General features: G+C 37.0%; 1 protein-coding gene across 1 annotated transcript in view; it reads left to right on the top strand.

The window, feature by feature from the left end:
• The window catches only part of HORMAD2 (HORMA domain containing 2), a 62,572-nt gene that overhangs the window by 16,619 nt on the left and 23,298 nt on the right, over window positions 1-22,655 (top strand). Inside the window, exons 6-10 of the mRNA XM_016198578.2 lie at window positions 3,275-3,295; window positions 5,001-5,027; window positions 12,192-12,259; window positions 13,375-13,526; window positions 13,701-13,954. Coding sequence (XP_016054064.2) covers window positions 3,275-3,295; window positions 5,001-5,027; window positions 12,192-12,259; window positions 13,375-13,526; window positions 13,701-13,954 — 522 coding nt within the window. The remainder of the gene's footprint in view (window positions 1-3,274; window positions 3,296-5,000; window positions 5,028-12,191; window positions 12,260-13,374; window positions 13,527-13,700; window positions 13,955-22,655) is intronic.

Here is a 22,655-nt window from a genome sequence, read left to right as displayed (position 1 = left end):
TCTGCTCTCTAGAGGGTGGTTATTTCAAATGTTTGTTAATCCTAGATACACAAAAACAATGGACAGGGCTTGATTAAGGCAAAGATAAACCATTTACTAAAGAAGTTATAAGCCTGGAGCTTGACTATTTACCTTGACCTGCCCAGCTAGGAATTTATGATCAGATCACCCTATAAGGTTAATTTCTGTAGAACCTCTTTTTCTGTCCACACTCTTTATACCTGTGTGACCTTGGACAAGTAACCTACTTCTTGGTACCCTAGTTTCTTTACTTATAAAAAGGAGATAATAATAGAAATAGTTCTTAGGCTGAGAATTAAATGAGTTAGTAATCTGAAGCAGTGGTTTTCAAATGTTAGCTTGCATCAGAATCACCTGGAGGACTTGTTAAAATACACATTGCTAAGCTCTACCTCAAAGTTTTTGATGTGAGAATTTACATTTTAGACAAATTCCAGGTGATGCTGAGACTAGTGGTCTAGGGATCATACTTTGAGAACCACTGACCTAAAATGTTTAGAAGACTGCCTGGCACATAATAAGCACTATGTAAGCATTCTCTTCTCTTCCTCCCTTTCTCCCTTTTTCCTTGCTTTCCTTCCTACTTCCTTCCTTCCCTTCCTCCCTTGCCCATTCTGTGCTTGACATTGTGCCTCAGTAATGGATGAGATAAAAAGGAGAGAAACATGTAATTCCTCCACTCAGGGAGGTCACAATCTAATAGAGAGTGTCACTTAAATAAATAATTGCAACATTACATGTACTAAAATAACAGTGCAGTATAAAAAGAGTATCTACTTAGTTTGATGAATTTTATTTAAATGATTACCTATGTAACTGAATCAGTCAAATTTATTGTTTTTGGAGATTAAAAGCCTGTTCTCTTAGATGGATGACTTAGACTCTTAAGTAAATAGTATTTATATTATTTTTCAGTTGTTAGTATCTTACAACTTTTCCCACGGTGCTCTCATTTCTAGTAGGAAATAATGTTTTAAAAATAATTTTAGTAAAGTCAAGTTTGAGTATCTAGAGATCTTAAAAGATGTTCTATTGAAAGTTATGATTATTTCTAGTGAAATTTTGGGTGATTTTTAGTTTTTTTTGTACTATACAGGGTGGGGCAAAAGTAGGTTTATAGTTGTTCATAGGGAAAATAATACAATAATTAATAAATAATAATATAAGAATGAACTCTGTGTGTCAAGTACTCACAACTATAAACCTACTTTTGCCCCACCTTGTGATATACTTGGTTTCTTTAAAACAAGCATGCATATGTATTTTTAGATAGGTATTATATAAAAGACACTATATTGTACATAGCCTCCTAATTTGTCTCCTTACTCACATTCTTAGTCCCCTACCACTCCAAACTACTGTCACAGAAACCTGAGTCTGAGTGTGTCATTCTTTTGCCAAAAAATTTTCCATGGCTTTTAAATACATTTTTATTGATTTTTTTTTTATAGAGAGAGGAAGGGAGAGGGATAAAGAGATAGAAACATCGATGAGAGAGAAATATCATCTATTGGCTGCCTCCTGCACACCCCCCTACTGGGGATAGAGCCCGGAACCCAGGCATGTGCCCTGACAGGGATTCGAGCCCATGACCTCTTGGTTCATGGGTGGATGCTCAACAACTGAGCCACACTGGCTGGGCTTCCATGGCTTTTAAAACAAAGTTCAGAATCTGTCACATGATCTACAAGGCCTGTGTGATCTAATTTCCATCTGCTTTTCCAAGACAGCACTCTCAACATTGCTTACTATGTTCAAGCTCCATAAGGAATTTAGAACATGCCAAGAGCCTTTTACTTTTCTGCATATTATTCCCTTTTGCCTGGAAAATTATCTTCCCTACCCAACATCCTTTACCTGGCTAACTCCAATTTATTCTTCAGATCTCAGCCTAAATACTTACTTCCTCAGGGAGGCCTTTCCTGACAGCCCTCCTTCCCCAGCCTCGATTGTCCCTCTGTTTAATGTTCTCAAACACCCTGAGCTGTTTCTTCATAGCAGTTAATACAATTGACACCTAGCTGTGTGATTTCTTTGTTTAATATTTTCTTCCCTGCTGGTCTGCATGTTCCATGATCAGGGGCCATGTCTATTATTATAATCCTCACTGAGGATATGGTGTTTTGTTGTTTTTTAAATTGATTTTTTAAAAAAATATATCTTCATTAATTTCAGAGAGAGGAAAGGAGAGGGAGAGAGAGAGATTAAAACATCAATGATGAGAGAGTCCTTGATCGAGCCCAAAACCCGGGCATGTGCCCTGACCGGGAATCGAACCCCGATCACCTGGATCCTAGGTCAGTGCTCAACTGCTGAGCCACGCCCGGCTGGGCTTAAATTGATTTTTAGAGAGAGAAGAAGGGAGAGAGAAACATCAATGTGAGAGAAACATCGATCAGTTGCCTCCCATAAGCACCTGGACCTGGGATCAAACTTGCAACCTAGGTATGTGCCCTCACCAGAATCCAACCCACAACCTTTTGGTGACTGGACGGAGCTCCAACCAACCGAGCCACCAGCCAGGGCTGGGACCATGTCTACTTTTCAATGAATGAACTTTTATTTAAATAATTAATATAAGATAGAGTTGCACTGTATAGTCTTAAAATCAATTGTATGCAGTAACCAAAATAGCCACACAGTGTCACTAAAGTTTTAGTCCTTTGGGTGAAATAGGTGAATAATTTGTTATGAAGTTGTGGTCCTGAAATTTTGTCATTTGTATTCTAGTTTTAAAAAATTTATCATAGACTTTATTATATCTCTATCTGTATATCTATATATTCAAGCAGAGAGAATCTATTTATAGTAATGTATATAGGTAGGGAGGGCAAGGGTTTTATAGATTTATATCAGACTTAAAATGTTTTACTTTAGTAGATTAGTTTCAAAAGGCACATTTTTTGGAAATATTTGTGGCATATTTAATTTTTAGTAATAATACATTATTGTTTTATATCTTTTACCTCTCAAAATATAGTACAACTTACAGAGAATAAGGATAGTTTCTTTCTTTCTTCTTTTTCTTTCTATCCCTCTTCTCCCCAGCATAACCCTGGTACGTAATAGGCATTTACTTGAATGAGTGAATTATTAGGATCCCTTTTTCTTGTCTTCTGAATAATAAGTTTTTCTACTAAAATCTTTGGAACTTCTCTGAAATCATATTTTAATTAGCTTTTAATGAAAATAAGAATAACATGGGTGCAAGAATATAAAATATAGTAACAGTAGTTCTTTTTTTCTCTTGAAGCTACACATGGCAATACTTACAGTAAGTATACATTTAAAGACCAAGTCTCTGTTTCTACTTCATTGTCTTTTGGCAAGTGAAACATTAAAACAGTACTCTCCCTTTGCTCTCTTGAATTTCTTTATCTGTCCTATGACATTTTGGAATTTTTAAAAAATAGAATCTATCAGAAGTTTTTTATTTTTTTTTAAATCCTCACATGAGGATATTTTTTAGAGACAGTGAAGCGGGGGGAGGAGAGAGAGAGGGAAAGAGTGAGACTGAGAAAAACATCAATGTGAGAGAGACACATTGATTGGTTGCCTCCCAACCGAGCCCCCACCAGGGTTGGGGATGGCGCCTGCAGCTTAAGTACGTGCCCTTGACCAGGAATCAAACCTGGGACCCTTCAGTCTGTAGGTCTATGCTCTAACCACTGAGCCAAACCGGCCAGGGCTCTATGAGAAGTTTTAAAAAAAGATCACAAATTATATATTTCTTTGGTATATTGTTGTACATGGGAAATATATCAGATATACTATCTGCTTCATCTGTTGGCTATCAGGATTTCATTTTCCTTAAAGGTATGAGAAAACTTTATTTTATTTTACAGTGGTACCTTGGTTTTCAAACATCTCCATTTTCGGTTTATGAAGGCCGCAGACGCAGGAGCAAATGCTTGGGTTTTCCAACACGCCTTGGAAGCTAAGGTCAAGATCCTGAGGCCTAGCTGTTGGCCCCTCAGTTTTCGGTTTTTGAACATTTCAGAACTCGAACAGTCTTCTGGAATGGATTACATTAGAAAACCGAGGTACCACTGTATTTTTTTTTTTATATATCTTTATTGATTTCAGAGAGAGGAAGGGAAAAAGAGAGAGAAACAGAAACATCATTGATGAGAGAGTCATTGATCGGCTGCCTCCTGCATGCGCCGTACTGGGGATGGAGCCCACAACCCGGGCATGTGCCCTGACCGGGAATCAAAGGGAAATCTCCTGGATCCTAGGTCGATGCTCAGCTGCTGAGCCATGCCCATTGGGAAGGATTTCATTTTTTGAGTTACTTTACAGATTGAAGTTTTGTAGAGTTTTCTGAATTTTTATATACTTCTGGGTATAGCATGGTGAATGTTATTAAGAATAGGAAGAAAATGAAGAGATACTATTGAGAGTCTTAGATATAAGATTTATTTAAAAATTGTAAACCGTAACAAATTATTTAGAATTTATTTGTAGTGAGTGCAGTCACAGTACAGTGGTACCTCGGTTTTCTAATGTAATCCATTCCGGAAGACCGTTTGGGTTCTGAAATGTTTGAAAACCGGAAACCAAGGGATCAAGAGACGACATCTGGGCCTCAGGATCTTGCACTCAGCAGAAGCCGTGGGGCATGTTTGACTTCTGAGGTGTGTTCAAAAACCCAAGCATTGACTTCTGGGTTTAGGGCGTTCGTAAACCAAAATGTTCGTCAACGGAGACATTCGAAAACCGAGGTACCACTGTAATCATAAATACCTGGTTATCAATTTTCTTATAGTCAGTGTTTACAGAGTACTCTAAAGACAGAATGAGCTTATTCTATTTCTAGCTTGCACTATATATCTTAAGATATCTGTCATCTATCATCTGTCTATCTCTGTACTCAACTAATACAGCACAAATTGAACTCTTCACATAGAACATGTATTCTGTGAGGAGTAATCTAGTGTCTTTCAGAAATTAAATGCTGTTTATTTTTCCTTAAACAGCTTTACTCAAATCCCAAGGAACCTGAGGTAAGAACACACATAAAGATGGGTAGCATATGTACATTATATTTAAATATGTTTACCTAAATTGAAGCCATAGATTATGTCACTAGACTACGAGCAAAGTAATTTGTAGTGAGCTCTTTCAGTGTGTTTTATTATAAACTTCACCAATTCTTTATGAGATTTAAAAAACTACTTAGAAGCATTGCAAAATAAGCATCAAGTAGAACTGAGCTTATTCCCTAGCATGTTAACATTAAGAATCTCTGCTTGTATAAAAATCACACTTTATTATTTATTTTAACTGACTCTGGATCCTTTCTGGTTGTGGCCTGTTGGAAGATATGGCATAATTCTAAACTCCCCCCCCCAACTAAATTCTCCCCTTTTTTACTTTCTCATAGATTTTTAGAGCTTTACCTCTGTTTCTTTCTCTAAATTTCTTCCCTCCACTTATTGAGTTCTACTCATCCTCAAGGCCAACTTATGACCAAATATTTTATGAAAGCCTCTTTGCCTATTCTGTTCCCACTAATTTCTTCCTTTTCTATATTACGTTTTCATCAGGACCCCACAATTTAACACTGTCAATGGATTCATGTAGATTACTTTATCTTCCCAACCAGATTGTGAATTCTTGAGGATAAGAGTCTTGTCTTGTTTTCTGTCTCCCAAAGGGAATATTATAGCCTTGGACGTGTCATGGTTACTTGTGCTGCTTTGAATAGAAACTGTAGTGGTGGCCTAGAAATGGAGGGAGAAGCCGTTTGTTCTTCTTCTCTATTTTCTTTCTATCTTCCTTTCTGGTTCCTTTTCCTTTTTTCTTGCTTTCAATCTTCCTTCTCTAAGCCAATGGATTTAGCCTAATTAGTGGCATTCGAGACTAAATTAAGCATTTTTAGTCTTTAAGATCCTTTCTTGGCAAGATTATAACAGCTGTTTGAACAAGGTGGAAGAAAACTGGAACAGGCAGCCGGGTAACAATTCCTTAAGGCCAAACTACCTCTTTATCTTGTGTAATTTCAAAATGCTCTTTTTCTCTCTAGCTTTAATGGGAAGTTTCCCAAACTAAACCCTCCTGATAAATTGTTAATAAATTGGTCACTTCCTTAGTGCAATAAATTATTATGTTTTCTTATGCATGCAAAACTTTTACTCTGAAATCAGTGGTTTTGAGGTAGTGAAATGCATAGCAAATTGGGCTTAACTACAGAAAAATCTTACAGAGTGGGAAGAGAGCTATTAAATTCGCTTTGCTACACACAATATATACATATAACAGTGAAGTTAAGAAACAAAAGCTTATTACATGATAAGTTCTGAGCTATCATTTATGATCCAGAAAAAATATTTTGAATGCTTATAAATTCTTCCCTGTAGCGATGATCCCTAACCTCTCTGTGTTCATGGCACACACTGAGTATTAGAAAGTTTGGTGGTATAATTGAGGGTATTAAAAGACTCAAAATGCCCTGGCCAGTGTGACTCAGTTGGTTGGAGTGTCATACCAGACATGGAAAGGTTGTGGGTTCTATCTCTGGTCAGGGCATGCATGGGAGGCAACTGATCGATGTTTCTCTCTCATATCAATGTTTCTCTCTCTCTCTCCCTTCCCCTCTCCCTAAAATTAATAAAAACATATCCTCAGTGAGGATTAAAAAAAAAAGACTCAAAAGGACACCCAACAAGTCAGCAATAATTACAGTATAACTATGGTATAATAATGCTCATAGTGCCTGGAAGTATCCTTGGAGTTACACTGTTTTATGGTTGCTGTTAACATCAAGTCAGTAATAGAACTATTTACCTCACTAGTCTCATTCTTTTATATACTCACAAAACAACATTCTCACATAAGCACAGTCTTTCTTTGGCATTTGTCTGATATTGTGCCATGTTTCTTGACTCATATTTGTAGAACTGAATCCTCCCTTAAACAATAACAATATTAATATTTACCTGAAGTAAAATACATTTTACACATGGATTAAAATTTGCTGCATGCCTATGAAGAGTCTGTCATGATACAAGAGTTGAGAACCTCTGTCTTAGGTAAAGTATGCTTACTCAGTCCAGAGGCCAACAAGAGTTTTGAGCATTGCACAAAGTTGTGGCACTTCTGCACTTAAGTTTTAAGATGAACTGACAAAAGTCACTAAAGTAGTAAAGAGGGATAGTGTAGCTTTTCCACAGACACACACTACAAAATGTGTAGAGGGTATTAATAAGAAGTTTAGCCAAAATGTAAATATGTTAAGGAAAGATTTATACAACTCAGTGCATGATAGACCCATAAAGAATATGTGAATATTGTGAGGATACAATTCTTACTGTTCCACAGTCTATTCCTTTGTGCCTATTGGATGAGGTTCAACATCCACTATTAAAGAGCTTTTGAAAAAAAAAAATGTTTTTATTGATTTTAGAAAGAGGGGGAGGGAGAGGGAGAGAGATAGAAACATTGATGAGAGAGAAACATCAACATCGATTGGCTGCCTCATGCTCGCCCCCTGCTGGAGACTGAGCCAGTAACTCGGGCATGTGCCCTGACTGGGAATCTAACTGAACCTGCTACCTCCTGGGTGCATGGGTCTAAGCTCAACCACTGAGCCACACTGCCAGGCTCAACACTCACTTTTAATAGGCTGCTTCAGGAACTGAACTTTGGTGGTTCCTGTTTCTAGCCACAGTATGCTTTTAGAGACTTTGTTTAAAAACATTTTTTTAATCCTGTTGAAATTCTAATTGAGTATCAGCTCTATCCTGGCTGAATATTTCTTCATTCAGCGAATATTAATTGGGTTCTCTTTACGTGCTTAGCAATGTCCAAGGTGTAAAAACACAGGAGTTAATGGGATAGACAAGGTACCTGCTCTCTGGAAGCTTAATTCTAATGAGGGACTATAAATAATAAACAAGTAAAATTAGCAAGTCAATTTTGGGTAGTCATAACGCTATGAAAACAATAAAAGAAGGTGGTATGCTGGAGAGTGCTGAAGTGGGGGATAGAGGAGAAAGGACAGGAGGACAGTCCGTGGAAGGGCTCTCTCAGGGGCCACTGTTTGAACTGAGACTGAATGACCAAGGCATCAGCCTATGCTTGTTAACATTACAGGTGCTGGAGTCAAATCCCAGCTCTACTACTTGACTGTCTTCACCTAGGATAATACCTACCTCAGTGTTGGTCAAATAAGAATGAAGAGATGCAGAGAACTTAGAGCAGTGCCCAAGTATTATCATTATCATCAACTGAAGACAACATGTTCCGGAGTACAGCTGTGCAAAGGTCCTAAGGCAGGAAGATTTTGTGTGTGCTTGTGGACAGAGAGGGTGTCCTGAGCCTGGAACTTAGTGGGAGGGAAAGAAGCAGGAGATAAGATCAGAGAGGTAGGGGACAGATGAGTAAGGCCTTGTGGACCAGAATAAATTTTGGTTTTATTCTAAGGGCAGTGGGAAACCATTGGGAGTTTTAAGCAAAGGAGTATCATTGTCTGATTTGTAATTTCAAGAACTCTTTTTGGTGATAAACAGAAAATGAATTATAGGAGGAGTTTGGAAGCAAGCAGATCAAATAGAGATGGTGGTGGCTTGGATAGGGTGAGAGCAGTGGAGATGAGAGAATCAGGTAGAAGGGATATGTTGTGGCAATAGGTCTGAAAAGATCTATTTTTGTGAACAGATAAGAATGTGGAGGGAGAAGGAAAGTCTGGATATGTTGCTATTGCTTTGGTCTGTATAGATATATTCAATGTGATTTATAGAAATCATTGATAAGCAGTTTAAAGGGTCATCTTTATTAGGCAACTCAGTAATCTAAAAATCAGAACATTTTTATGAAGCGTTAAGAAGAGACTAGTGCCTGCTGTAAATATACCTTCCTTGATCAGTCAGACTGAAGTCATTAAGGATTAGCATCTTCTGTAAAACAATTATAAACATAAATCTTTTTTAAAAATATATTTAGTGATTTCAGAGAGAGGAAAGGAGAGGGAGGGAGAGAGATAGAAACATCAATGATAAAAGAATCATTGATAGGCCGCTTCCTGCACGCCACGCCCCCACTGGGGATTGGGCCTGCAACCCGGGCACGTGCCCTGACCAGGAATTGAACCCCGATCACCTGGATCCTAGGTCAACACTCAACTGCTGAGCCACACCCGGCCGGGCAACATAAGTCTTTTATTAGTTGCTTTGGGGACCAAATAATAAACTGTTAAAATTATCATTTAATAAATAATCTATTCTATTTTTTTAAAATAATACACCTTTATTGATTTCAGAGAGAGGAAGGCAGAGGGAGAGAGAGAGATAGAAACATCAATGACGAGAGAGTCATCATTGATCAGCTGCCTCCTGCACGCCCCCGACTGGGGATCGAGCCCACACCCTGGGCATGTGTCCTGACCGGGAATGAAACCAGAAATCTCCTAGATCCTAGGTCGATGCTCAACTGCTCAGCCACGCCCAGCTGGGCAAAGGATCTATTCTTGAAACAATTTAAAAAATGAAAGGTAGCTCAAAGAATCAAAGCTAGAGTGGTTGAGAAACATGGGCAGGCAGGAAGAATAGGCATTGTTTGCTTGACAGGGCAATTACACTCAGCATTAGCAAGAGAGGATGCCTTGAAACTAGCCTGTCTGAAGTGAAGCTGTTGGTGTAAGCACCTCTAGTTTCACATACCTCTCCTACTGTACAGTGCTCCCTCGATATCCTGGGGGGTGGGGTGGTTCCGGGACCCCTGTGGATACCAAAAGCTTTGGATGCTCAAGTTGTCATATAAAGTGGTGTGGTATTTGCATATAACCTACGCACATCCTCCCGTATACTTTAAATCATCTGTAGATTACTTGTAGTACCTAATACAATGTAAGTGCTCTGTAAATAATTGTTATACTGTATTGTTTAGGGAATAATGACAAGAAAAAAAGTCTGTACATGTTCAGTACAGATGCAACCCTCATAGGCCTAACAACATTGTGCACGTCAGCAACCGCGTAACATATTTTTTCCTGAATATTTTTGATCCTTGGTTTGTTGAATCTGAAGGTGTGGAAATTGCAGATACACAGGGTCTACTATACTTACAAAACAGCCTTCTGAACTTGGTTGGATTTTTCGAGTACACTGTCTTGCTAGAAAAAGACTTTTTCTTTTTTAAAATTAACTCCATTAAAAATCAATGTCCTTTGGAATTTAAGCAGATGAGCTAATTTCCCTAGGACCTGATAATTTGTGATTAATGGGATACCAAATCTTATAACAGAGAAAAGTAACAAAAACATTGAGACTTTTTCTGATCAATCTAACATCCTCATTCCCACATTGCCAAGGAACAAATAGTGAAACAGATGAATGAAGGGAATTTTTTGTGTTCTGACTTAACTCATACCCTTTTCCTGTGTTTAATACCTTCTCCAGCTTTGTGGACACACTACACTAACTGGGCCAAATGTTTGCTTCAACTACTAGACAATTATTTTATTTTCAATGGAGTATATTTCTCATGAGGAAACTTGCCCCCCTTTTTTATTTCTAGCTTTCTTAACAATGAGGGGAGAAGATAGCGGTAGTACCTAGTTTTTAGTGCAGAATGAAAAAAACAAGACCTGAAATCATAGGTCCTAGTTCCTTTTCTAATTTTTCCACTTTTCCTATTGCCATTCTAGTCTTCTCTGAATTACTGCAGTAATTGCTCTTAATTGTTCTCATGGTTTCCACTTCTTTCTTTCTACACTCTTAAAATAGCCAGGGTGATCTTTAAAAATGTAAATCACTCCCATATTTAAAAACCTTCAATGGACTTGGGTTCACTTAGAATAAAATCTAAACCCCTTACCATGGCTGACAAGCCCCCAAACTTCCTCTACAATCTCATCTCCTGCACTCTCCCCCTTACTCACGCATTGCCAGCCACTCGGCCTCCTCTCTGATCCTGGAAGAGGCTTTCTTTCTTACTTTAGAGACTTTGTATTGCTGTTACTTCTGCCTGAGACACCCCATCCTCCCCCAGGTCTGCACATGACTGACCCCTCTTGTCACTGAGGCTCAGTTCAAACAGGACCTCTTTAGTGAGGCCTTCCTTGGCCCTTTCAAACCAAATCAGCACCTCTCCCCTTTGTTACTATCTGTCACAGCTTCATATTACTATTACAGCTTCATATTACTATTATAGCTTCATTACTGTTCTGTTCACAGCACTTATTACTATCTGAAATTATTTTGTTTACCTATTTATTTTAAAAAGCCTATTTATTTATTTATTTATTTATTTATTTATTTATTTATAAATACATTTTTATTGATTTCAGAGAGAGAGAGAGGGAAAGGGAGAGAGAGATAGAAACATCAGTTATGAGAGAGTTGTCATTGATTGGCTGCCTCCTGCATGCCCCCTGCTGGGGATTGAGCCCACAACCCCTGCCATGTGCCCTGGCTGGGAATCGAACCTTGGTCTCCTGGGTCATAGGTTGATGCTCAACCGCTGAGCCACTCCAGCTGGGCTGTTTACCTATTTATTCACTATCTCTCCCACAAGGCTGTATATTCTAGAAAAACAGGAACCTTTTCTATCATGTTCACCACTGTCACTCCAGTGCCTGACACAAAGTTCAGTAAATATCTGTTACATAACTAAGTGGTTTCTCAACTGGTTCCACTGTCATTTACCTATGCTGGGTCACATACTTGTCTTTGTGCCTTAGTTTTTCCAGCTTTAAAATGGTAACAATAGAATTTGCCATCTAACTCATTTTTAGCATGGAGGAAAAAGTTTGTTTTTTCTATATCTGCAAATATTATTCCTGAATAATGTAATGCTATGAAACAAACAGGTAAGTAGGAAGTATAGTAGATACACAATGAAAATGGTCCTTATCTAGTATCAGATAAGATTCTGGATTTCTCTTTTAATATATTTTTAATTTTTCAATTACAGTTTACAGTTGATATTATTATATATTAGTTTGAGGTGTATAGCATAGTGGTTAGACAATCATATACTTTACAAAGTGTTCCCCCAATATTTCCAGTACCCACCTGGCACTGTACATAGTTATTACAATATTATTAACTGTATTTCCTGTGCTGTACTTTACATTCCATTGACTATTTTGTAACTACCAATCTGTACTTCTCAAAGGATTTCTTTTTAAAAGAAATTTGTTTCTCTATTCCCTTTGATGTTTCTAGAAAGTGACTGAGATATACCAGTTCAAATTCAAATACACAAAAGAAGGAGTCACTATGGATTTTGACAGGTAGAATCTAATTGTTTAATGAATGTGAGATATATATATACATATGATTGGGGTAAACATAAGCCTCTTGAGGCCAGAGGTAGGCCTCATAGTTCCTTTGTAATTTTCCCAACAATCCTACAAAAAACACCACCACTGCTATAAAAAGGGATTGTAATAATTGTTTAAATTTCTGGTGGGAATAGGGGCTTCCTTTCCTTCTTTCCTCTTTTTCTCATAGGTGATGTTATTAGGGTCTAAAAGCAGTTACGTTTAGTGGTTAGAGTTCCAATTCCTAAGGCAGAAAGATCTAGCTTGGAACCCCAGCTCTGACTATTACTGGTTATATAACTTTGGACAGATTACTCAATCTCCCTAAATTAGTATTCTCATCTGCACAGTGGAGTTAATAATATAGTATCTACTTCATATGGTTGTTGTGATTATTAAGTCATAACACATATATTAAGCTTTGGCCATGCCTGGCACATAATAAACACTCAGTAAATGGTACCTTGTGGTAGTGGTGGTGATGGTGGTGGTCCTTGAAGGCAATGGTGGTTGGTAGACAGCACAGCAGTAGAAATTACATTAATGAGGCTGTCTACATGGTGTTGACTGAAGAACTCCAAAGGCTCTGTCTATCCACTAAACCAAAATTTCTCCATTGCTATGCCAAGATATTGATCCTCTTTGCCCTCGATATAGCCAAAACAAACCTGCTTTTAGACCCTAACATCACCTGAAACCCCTGAACTATTTGCTTATAGACACAATCATTCTCATCTGCTTGTCTCAGTATGTCATGCAAATATAGTTTTCTATGTATGTCAAGTCTCTTATTTCCAAATCCATTGTTCTCACTATTATAACGTGGTTATTTGTAAATCAAATTTTAAAAAATCAGGTCATATTTAAAATACCTTAAGGGAACTTGCTGTGTAAGAAATCCTTTTTATATACACTGCAAAACGAACAGTCTCTCCTCTAATATACATTCTAAAAAGAGTTTCAAGAGTGTCCTGATGTTTAATTTATATTTATTTGATCTTACAGTAAAAGGTTTTGTTGTTTTTAAATATATTTTTGATATTGTATATGGTTGAAAAGTATGCTGTTTTTCTATGTGGTTATAGCAGTAGTACAAGCATTGGAAGTGGGACAAAGAGTGAACATATTAAGAAAGCCAGTATTCTACTCCTCCGTAAATTGTATATACTGATGCAGAACCTTGGACCCCTTCCTAATGATGTTATACTTACTATGAAACTCCACTACTATAATGCAGGTAGGTGGAGACTTGTAGTCAAATTCCTTCTTAAATGTTGAAGTAGTATTTTATGTAATTAGAAGGATTTTGTAAGCATCAGAAACAGATGTTGGTTGTTACACATGAAAGATTAAACTGATTTGTTCTGTTGAAACTCAGTTTTCTTGGTTTTCCACACCTTTTATTTTGCAGTGACCCCACATGATTATCAGCCCCCTGGTTTTAAACAAGGGGTAAACTCACACATCCTGCTGTTTGAGGGGGAGCCAGTAAACCTGCAAGTGGGTGTGGTCTCAACTGGCTTTCATAGCATGAAAGTAAAAGTCATAACTGAGGCCACCAGAGTGTCCGATTTGGAGGATAATCTCTTTCTGGAGAACAGCATTACTGAGATTGCCCATCAGGGCCTGGACTGTGATGAGGAAGAAGAGGAATGCAACCATCAAGTAAGGCAAAGCTTTAGTGAGCCTTCATGCTTCAGTTAAACACAGTTGACATTTTTCAATTACTATACAGGTCATATCACAGTAACAGGGTCTAATGGAGTGTTCCAGGTATGAAAAATGAAATAAAACTGCCCCCTAACCTTAAGAAGTATTTATTCTAAAAAAAAAAGTACTGTCTTCAAGAAGGAAATATACTTTGTTAGATAAAATTGTCCATGACTAGGAAAAGAAAAAGACTTTCCAGTGTATTTCTTTTATAAAAGATACCCATGAATTTAGAAAATTTTGGATTTTCTGTCTTTCATTTATAAGGAATACAGTGGTACCTTGGTTTTCGAACATCTCCGTTGATGAACACTTTGATTTACGAAAGCCGTAAACCTGGAAGTAAATGCTTCGGTTTTTGAACACGCCTCGGAAGTCGAACAGGCCATACGGCTTCCACTGAGGGCAAGATCCTGAGGCTTAACTGTTGGTTGTTGATCCCTCTGTTTCCAGTTTTCGAACGTTTCAGAACTGGAACGGTCTTCCTGAAAGGATTACATTAGAAAACCGAGGTACTACTGTAAACGTATTCAAAAAGAATCTGGAGGCTTTGCTAGAAATAAATGGTAGAGATTTATTCAAGGGTCTTAGAATTTGCAAACTGAAAACACAGCTAGGTAAAAACATCAAAGTGTTCCAAAGAGAAGGGAAAGTTAAAGGTTGATATGGCAAAAAATACATTCTTGAGAATTATCAGTCCTGCATTCTTGGTCCTAGCATTGATCCAGGACGGTTATCAATCAGATGCAGGCAATTAGGATGTTGGATGCTGGGTGGTTCAAAAGATGAGTGCCAGGAAGTCTGGTCACATCCCAGTGGTCTAGATAATGGATGTCAGGTGGATGTATACATGAGTCCTTTATGGGATAATCAGTGCCCTGGATACGTGAGTCCTTCAGGAGATAATTAGAGGGTTACCTGGAGGTTCAGATGTATATCTGGACCTGGAAAGTTCAAAAAAGTTAAAGTTTTAAGGGTAGTTATTACAAGAATGGTGTCTTTCCTCATGTCTCAACTTTCATAATGTTAATAACTTTAGCAGCTTGGTTAAAGTAACTCTTTTTTATATATTCCCTGTCTTCACTCTTTCCTCAGTTGTTTTTGGGATTAAAAATATATTCTAAGTGTTTATTCAGATTCACTGGAAGTACAAATAAGTTCTTGATTACTGGGGAAATTGGGTGGGAGGGGGTTGGGAGAGAAAAATTTATGGATAAACTCAAGTCACAGTGAAAACAAAATGATAGTCAACTCTTGATTATGTAAGAGAGACAAGCTTTGAATCTAGATCTTTAAGGGAAGCCAGGGGACTGTGGTAGGAGCTACTGGAACCAAACAGGCAGAGTTCTGGGCCCTTTACCTTCCTGCTTTCTTCAGGAGAGGCTTTGAGTTGAGTATTTGCTAATACCCCACTGTGTTCTAGGTAAATCCACACTCCGTTGTCTGGATAATAAAGTTTACTGAATGCCAACATTGTATTAGAAGGGTTCTCAGTTAGATATAAAGAATTTTCAGATGCCTAGTAGAAAGAGATGCTATAAAATCTTTTTAGGGACTATTTTAAAATAAGGATGCTAATTTATTTGCTTGAGATAGTTTGAGTCCTACTTAAAGATAGATGGTTATGGTAGGTAACCGTTGAAGGTTCCTGTTGGTTCTTTAACTGTGTATTATGTTTAGTCCATTGAAAAGAGTCTTAATTTAGTTAATATAAATAACCAAACAACAGGATTTTTTTTCACTTTTAGTTAAGTATTTTTGCAATGTTATATACGATAATGGCTTTAAATTTTGATGCAATTGTCTTCTGATTCTACTCAAGGGGGAAACAGGTAACATAGGTTGGTTTAAAAAATAAAGGTTAAGAAGAGATTGAGCATGTATCAACTGGATTTTTATCTTTTAAAATTAAGAATTTTTTATTTTTTTTTTTACCAACTGACAACTTGAGAATGAATAGTTCAATTGCTAGATTAAATAAGACACAATAACACTTTCCAAGCATCCATTTAGTAGGAGCCATATACAGCTGACTCTTGAACAACAGGGGTTTGAACTACACGGGTCTACTTACATGCAATTTTTTTCAATAAATATTTGTATTGTTTTCTTTTTTCTTCCTCTTCTTGTTTTTATGCACCTGGGGGAAGAAGGGGGAGAAAGGCTCTGGCATGCTACAGAGAGAGCATGTGCCGAGGAAAGAAGGAGTCGGCAAAAGGCACGGGTGTGCTCGATAGGGAGAGACGCCAATACCTGTACTGTTTTTGATCTACCCTTGGGAGTCCGTGGATATAGAGGACAACTGTATGCATTGATTTACAGCATTTTATATAGGGGATTTGAGCATCTGTGGATTTTGGTATTTGTGGAGGGGTCCTGGAATGAATTCCTCATGGATACTGAGGGGCAACTTACATTTGGGGGGAGTCAAAAGTTATACTGGGATTTTTCAACTGTGTGGGGGACAGCACCCCTGACTCCAGCGTTGTTCAAGGGTCAACTGTATACAAAGATGGGGACTTTGTGATAAGCTCAGTCAATTCAAATTCCTCTCTCAGTTCTCCAATCAAATCACACAAGGGAATAATTTAGTAAGTCTAGTGAAGCTTACTGACACTTTCCCACTAAGAATTCTGTTGTTCCTTCATGGAATACACATACACACACACACATTCATATGTAGAACCCTTTATTGTTTTAAAAATTATTTTACAGTATTTTTAAATGTATCATGCATATAGCAGGGTATATATAAATAGTATGGACAGTTTAAAGAATAGTGAGAACATCCATATACCCTCCATTCTGGCTGAGAAGTAGAACATTGTCACTACGTTAGAAGCCACCATGTGACCTTTCCTCATTGGACCTTCCCCTTTTCCTCCAAAGGTAATTGCTCTACTAAATTCTGTGATAACCCTTCCCTTACTCTTCTTTATGGTTTTACCATCTCTATCTGCTTGTTTAAAATTTTTATACAAATGTAATCATACTTTAGGTATTTTCTGATTTGCATCTTTTCCTTGACCATCAAAAATGAGATTTATTCATTGTATGTGGTTGTTGACTCATTTTCACAGCTGTAGAATAATCTATCTATTCTTAATATACATTCTTTCTTTTTAATCGTTATAAACATTCATGTACACACCTCCTGGTACACATGTGCAAGAGTGTCTCTAGGGAATATACCAAAGAGTCAAAGAGTCCTAGGGCTTGCACATTTTCAACTTTATTAAATAATACAAAACTGTTTTCCAAAATGTTTGTACCAATTGATACTCCACCAACAGTGGAGGAGAATACTCTACATTCTTGTCAACACTTAATATTATCAGAGTTAATTTTTCTACCTATCTACCAGATGTGAAATGGTAATATGACATAGCTTTGATTTGCATTTCCCTGATTTTTACCGAGTTCGAGCATCTTTTCATGTATATTGGCCATTCTGATTTTCTTTCATATAAAATAACTCTTCAAGTCTTTCATGCATCTTTCTGTTAGGTTATTTACCTTTTCCTCATTGATTTTAAACATGCATTCTACATAATAATTCCTTTTTACTTATTTATGTCACTTTTTTTTCAGGTTTGTGGCATATCTTTCAATTTTCTTTAAGATGTCTTTTGCTAAAGAGTTCTTAATTTTAATGTAGTCAAGTCTTTTCCTGTAATATGTACTTTTGAATATTCTTAAGAAACCTTCTTTACCTGAGGTCATTTATAATATTCTCCTACATTTTACTCTAAAATATTTTTATTTTTACATTTAGGTTTTTATCCCACTTGGAGTTTATTTTTATTTGTGGTGTGAGGTAGACCAGACCCCTTAACATTTTTTAATCCAAGTATAATATATACACAGAAAAGTACACACATCATAATGATACAGCTCAATAAATATTTACAAAATGAACACCAGGGCTGATGTGAGGGTGAGGCAAACAAGGTGAGAGTGAGTGCCTCCTGAAATTTTGCTCCCTAGGTATCTTGTTTCCCTCACTCTTGCCACTGCCCTATGGAGTAAACATGTTTAAATCAGTACCTAGATTAAGAAACAAAATACTAGCAGCACCCCCCGCCCCGAAAACCTAGTCTTATTTTGTAGTCATTGTTCCACTCAACAAAAATATCTCTATCCTGACTTCTATTAGCATAGATTAGTTTCTCTTGTTTTTATTTTACAGATATAGAATCATAGAGTATGAACCATTTTTTCACTCAACATTATGTTGTGATATTTATCCACAGTTCTGTAGAGCATTCTCACTATCCATCTAGGTTTGTGGTGTTTGTTTGTTTGTTTTTAATCCTCACCTGAGGATATTTTTTCCATTGCTTTACAAAGAGAGTAGAAAGGAGAGAGGTTGGGAGGGTGAGGGGGAGAGAGGGATTGAGAGAGAAACGTCGATGTGAGAGAGACACATCAATTGGTTGCCTCCTGGGGGCCAGGGATTGAGCCTGCAACTGAGGTATGTGCCCTTGTCCAGAATTGAACCCGGGACCCTTCAGTCCGTGGGTTGATGCTCTAACCACTGAGCAAACTGGCTAGGGCACTATCCATCTAGTCTTGATGGGCATTTGAGTAATTACCTATTTTTGACTATTATGAATAGTACTTCTCTGAACATTCTGAACATGTTTTTAGTGAAATATGTACACATTTCTGGTAGGAATATAATTACTAAGAGTAGAATTTCTGGGTCAAGAGATATGTGTACATTTAGCTTTTAATAGATACTACAAAACTATTTCCAAAGTGGCTGTGCCAATTTACACTTCCATCAGCAATATATGAGAGCTGTGGTTGCTCCACATCCTCACCAACCCTTGGCATTTTCCATCTTTTTAATTTTAACCATTCTGGTGGGTGTGTAGTAGTATGTCATTGTGGTTTTAATTTGCATTTGCCTGGTGACTAATGAATTGAGCCCCTTTTCATATGTTTAGTGGCCATGTTGGATATCCTCTTTGGTGAAGTGTCTTTTCAAGGTTTGTCACTTTTTTCTGTTGGGTTCTATTGGGTTGCCTTTCATTCTTACTGATTTTAGGAGGTCTGCACATATATATTCTACGTATAGGTAGGTCCTTTGTCAGATACATGTATTATAAATATCTCTTTGACTTTATGAGTTGCCTTTTTACTCTTTTAATGGTGTGTTATGCTGAAAAGAATATTAATTATAGGCCCCAGCCAGTTTGGCTCAGTGGTTAGAGCATGGGCCTGCGGACTGAAGGGTCCTGGGTTCAATTCCGGCCAAAGGCACGTACTTTGGCCGCAGGCTCAGTCCCTTGTGCGGGAGTCAACCAAAACCAATCGTCGTTTCTCTTCTCTCTCTCTCCCTTCCACTCTCTCTGAAAAGCAATGAAAAAAATATCCTCGAGTGAGGATTAAAAAAAATAAAAAGAATATTAATTACATTAATTTGAATATAGTCCAACTTATCAATTAACTTGAGTTTTTATTTTTAAAATTTTGTCTCAAGTTTACAGAGATGTACAGTTTTTCTCTAAAAAAGGGAAAATAACTACAAAAACAGAAGAGACTTTTAAAATTACAAAAGACCTCCATGAAAAACTTCATACCAAAAACATAAATACCTAGCCCTGGTCATGTGGCTCAGTTGGTTGGAGCACCATCCCATACATCAAAAGGTTGCAGGTTCCTGTTCAAGGGTACATGCCTAGGTTTCAGGTTCAATCCCCAGTTGGAGCATGTACAGGAGGCAACCCATCCATGTTTCTCTCTTACATTGCTGTTTCTCTCTCTCTCTGTCAAATCAGTTTAAATATATATATATATTTATATATGTATAAATACCTGACTTTTCTCTCCATCACCTTCAGGTAGTCATATATTTTGGTATGAGTTATTCATGAAGGCCTCATAACTTTAAAAATCACGTCTGTTTCTGTAGTTATTTCCTTTTCATATCCAGTGCTGTTTATTTGTGCCCCATGTGTTTTTCTTTCTATTTGCCAAAAATCAGTATTTTTTATTACTCTTTTCAACGTCATCTTTTGCTTGTATTGATCATTTCTATTGCTTTTTGTTTGTTTTCTATTTCATTCATGTTTTGCTTTTGTCTTTGCCTTCTTCTGTTTCTCTGGTTTGATTTTGTCTCCCTCTCTCCAAATTGATCTATCCATCAATATATAAACATATAAGGTGTTCCAAAAAAATATATACATATACTTTGAGTAATTATAAAGACAGTATTTATTGAAATACATTTCATTTTCAAAATTGAGCTAACAGCTGGTAAAATATGTATACATTTTTGGGGGACTTGTATTTATACTTTAAGTACCTCAAATTCAGCATCTCCAAATGGAATCTCAGCTTCTGACCAAACATGTTCTTCTCCCTCCCAGATTCTTTATCTTGGTATTGCATCATCACTCTACCAAACAGCCTGAGGAGAAATGTATTCAGCTCCTATTTTCTTCACACTTCCTGCATCCTTTTGGTCACCATTTCTGTCTATTTTGCCTTTGAAATATTTCTCATGTCTGGCCCTATTGCCAGTGCTGATTCAGGCTGTCATCATTGCTTTCTTGGTGAGTGACAGCTGAGTCTCCTAATGAGTCTCCCTGATATTGGCATTGCCTCTAGAGAGTCTGTCTTCCAGAGAGTCTGTCTTCCAGAGGGTGAGGGTACTAAAATTATGATGGTCATTTTTAAATACTTCAAGTTGATTTATTTTGTGTAATTTCAAAGGGCAGAATGAGAGTCAGTAAATGAAAGATAATAGGGGGAAGAGAGAAGAGGTTGATTTTTGCTCAATGTAAGGAAGAACTTTCTCTTTAAAAATTTTAAAGTGATATTGAAATATCATTAAAAGATAGCATTTAAAAGACAGCATCATACAAACTCCATATATTTTCCAAGATCAACTGTACAAATAATGGTTTCTTCCCTTTTGCCTGTAAAAAAGAACGTATATGCTTAGGTTTCTGAGTATTTAAAGTGCCAGGCTGGCATGGATCAGTAGTTGAGCATCAACCCATGAACAAGGAGATGGCAGTTTGATTCCTGGTCAGGGCACATACCTGGGTTGCCTGCTCGATCCCCAGTAGGGGGCGTGCAGGAGGCAGCCAATGACTCTCTCATCACTGATGTTTCTCTCTCTCTCCCTCTCCCTCCTCTCTCTGAAATTAATAAAAGTATTTTTTAAAAAAAAATTTGTTAATTTAAAAAGCAATGCAAATCTTCCTACTGTCCTACCATCCTATAAATACTGTTTTCATTTTTATATGTTCCATCCCCTCCAGTCTTCTCCCACAGATACACATATTTGTATATAGTTTTAATCATGATGTATATGTAAATGTGTTTTACTTTTTTGATGAGCTGTCATCTGGGTTCATTTGTTTTCAACCTGAAGCATTTTCTTTAGTATTTCTTATAAGGCAGTTATTCAAGCAATAAATTCAGTTTTTATTAATCTGGAAAGGTTTTTATTTTATCTTTGTCTTTTAAAGATAGCTTTGCTTGATATAGGATTCTTGGTTGACAGTTTTTCTTTGAATGCTTTGAATATGTTATCCTACTGCCTCACTGGCCTCTGTTTTTTCTGCTGAGAAGTCAGCTGTTAATCTTACAGGGTTCCTTGTAAGTGATGAGTTGTCTCCTGTTACTTTTAAGGTTTTCACCTTGTTCTTGCTTTTTAGCATTTTTACTATGGTTTGTCTGTGGATCTCTTTGTATTTATCTTACATGTAGTTCGTTGAGCTTCTTGGATGTAAAGGTTAATGTTTTCAATAAATTTGGGATGGTTTTAGTTATTATTTCTTTAAATATTTCTTTCTCACTTTTCTCTCCTTCTGGCACTTCCATTATGTGTGTATTGGTGTGTCCCCCATTTCTCTGAGGCTCTTGTCATTTTTCTTTATTCTCTTTCTCTCTGGTTTTTGGATTGCATAATCTCTATTAATCTGTCCTTAAATTTGCTAATCTTTCTTCTGCCAATTCAGATCTACTGCTGAATCTCTCTAGTAAATTTTTAATTTCAGTTATTGTACCTTTAGTTCCAGAATTTTCATTTGGTACTTTTTATAATTTGTATCTCTTTATTGATATTCTCTATTGGATGTGACATTGTCATTATAACTTCCTTTGTTTCTTTAAAGATGGTTTTCCTTAATTCTTTGGTCATGTATGTGATGTATACTTTGAAGTCTTTGTGTGTTAAATCTGATATCTGGTTGCTCTCACAGGCATTATCTGTTATCTGCTTATTTTTATAGTATATGGGTTATACCTTCCTGTTTCTTTGCATGTCTTATAATATTTTGTTGGAAACTTGACATTTTAGATCATATATTATAGCAACTATAAATTATGGTTCTTCTCTCACCTCTGGGGCTTGTTCTTGTTAGTATTTGTTTGTTTATTTGTTTAGTGAGTGGCTGATTATTTTAGTGAAATCTACTTTTCCCCTGTAGTATTAAGCCTCTGAAGTTGCTACTCAGGTAGTGCAACCTTGGATATGCCCACAGTCATCTTGGGATGATGATGATTTTATCAGGGTTTTCTTTGATTGTCTCTTTCCATGACCACACCCAGCTGTTAAATTCAACTAATTGCTGGTTATTGTTTTCATCAGTGTTCCAGGCATAAATTTATCTAGAGACTAGTCCTATCAAATTTG

This window comes from Miniopterus natalensis, chromosome 20 (genome assembly GCF_054644295.1).
Source record: "Miniopterus natalensis isolate mMinNat1 chromosome 20, mMinNat1.hap1, whole genome shotgun sequence".
NCBI classification, from domain to species: domain Eukaryota; kingdom Metazoa; phylum Chordata; class Mammalia; order Chiroptera; family Miniopteridae; genus Miniopterus; species Miniopterus natalensis.
Note: the sequence above shows the minus strand (reverse complement) of the source record. Positions and strands in the feature narration are given on the sequence as shown.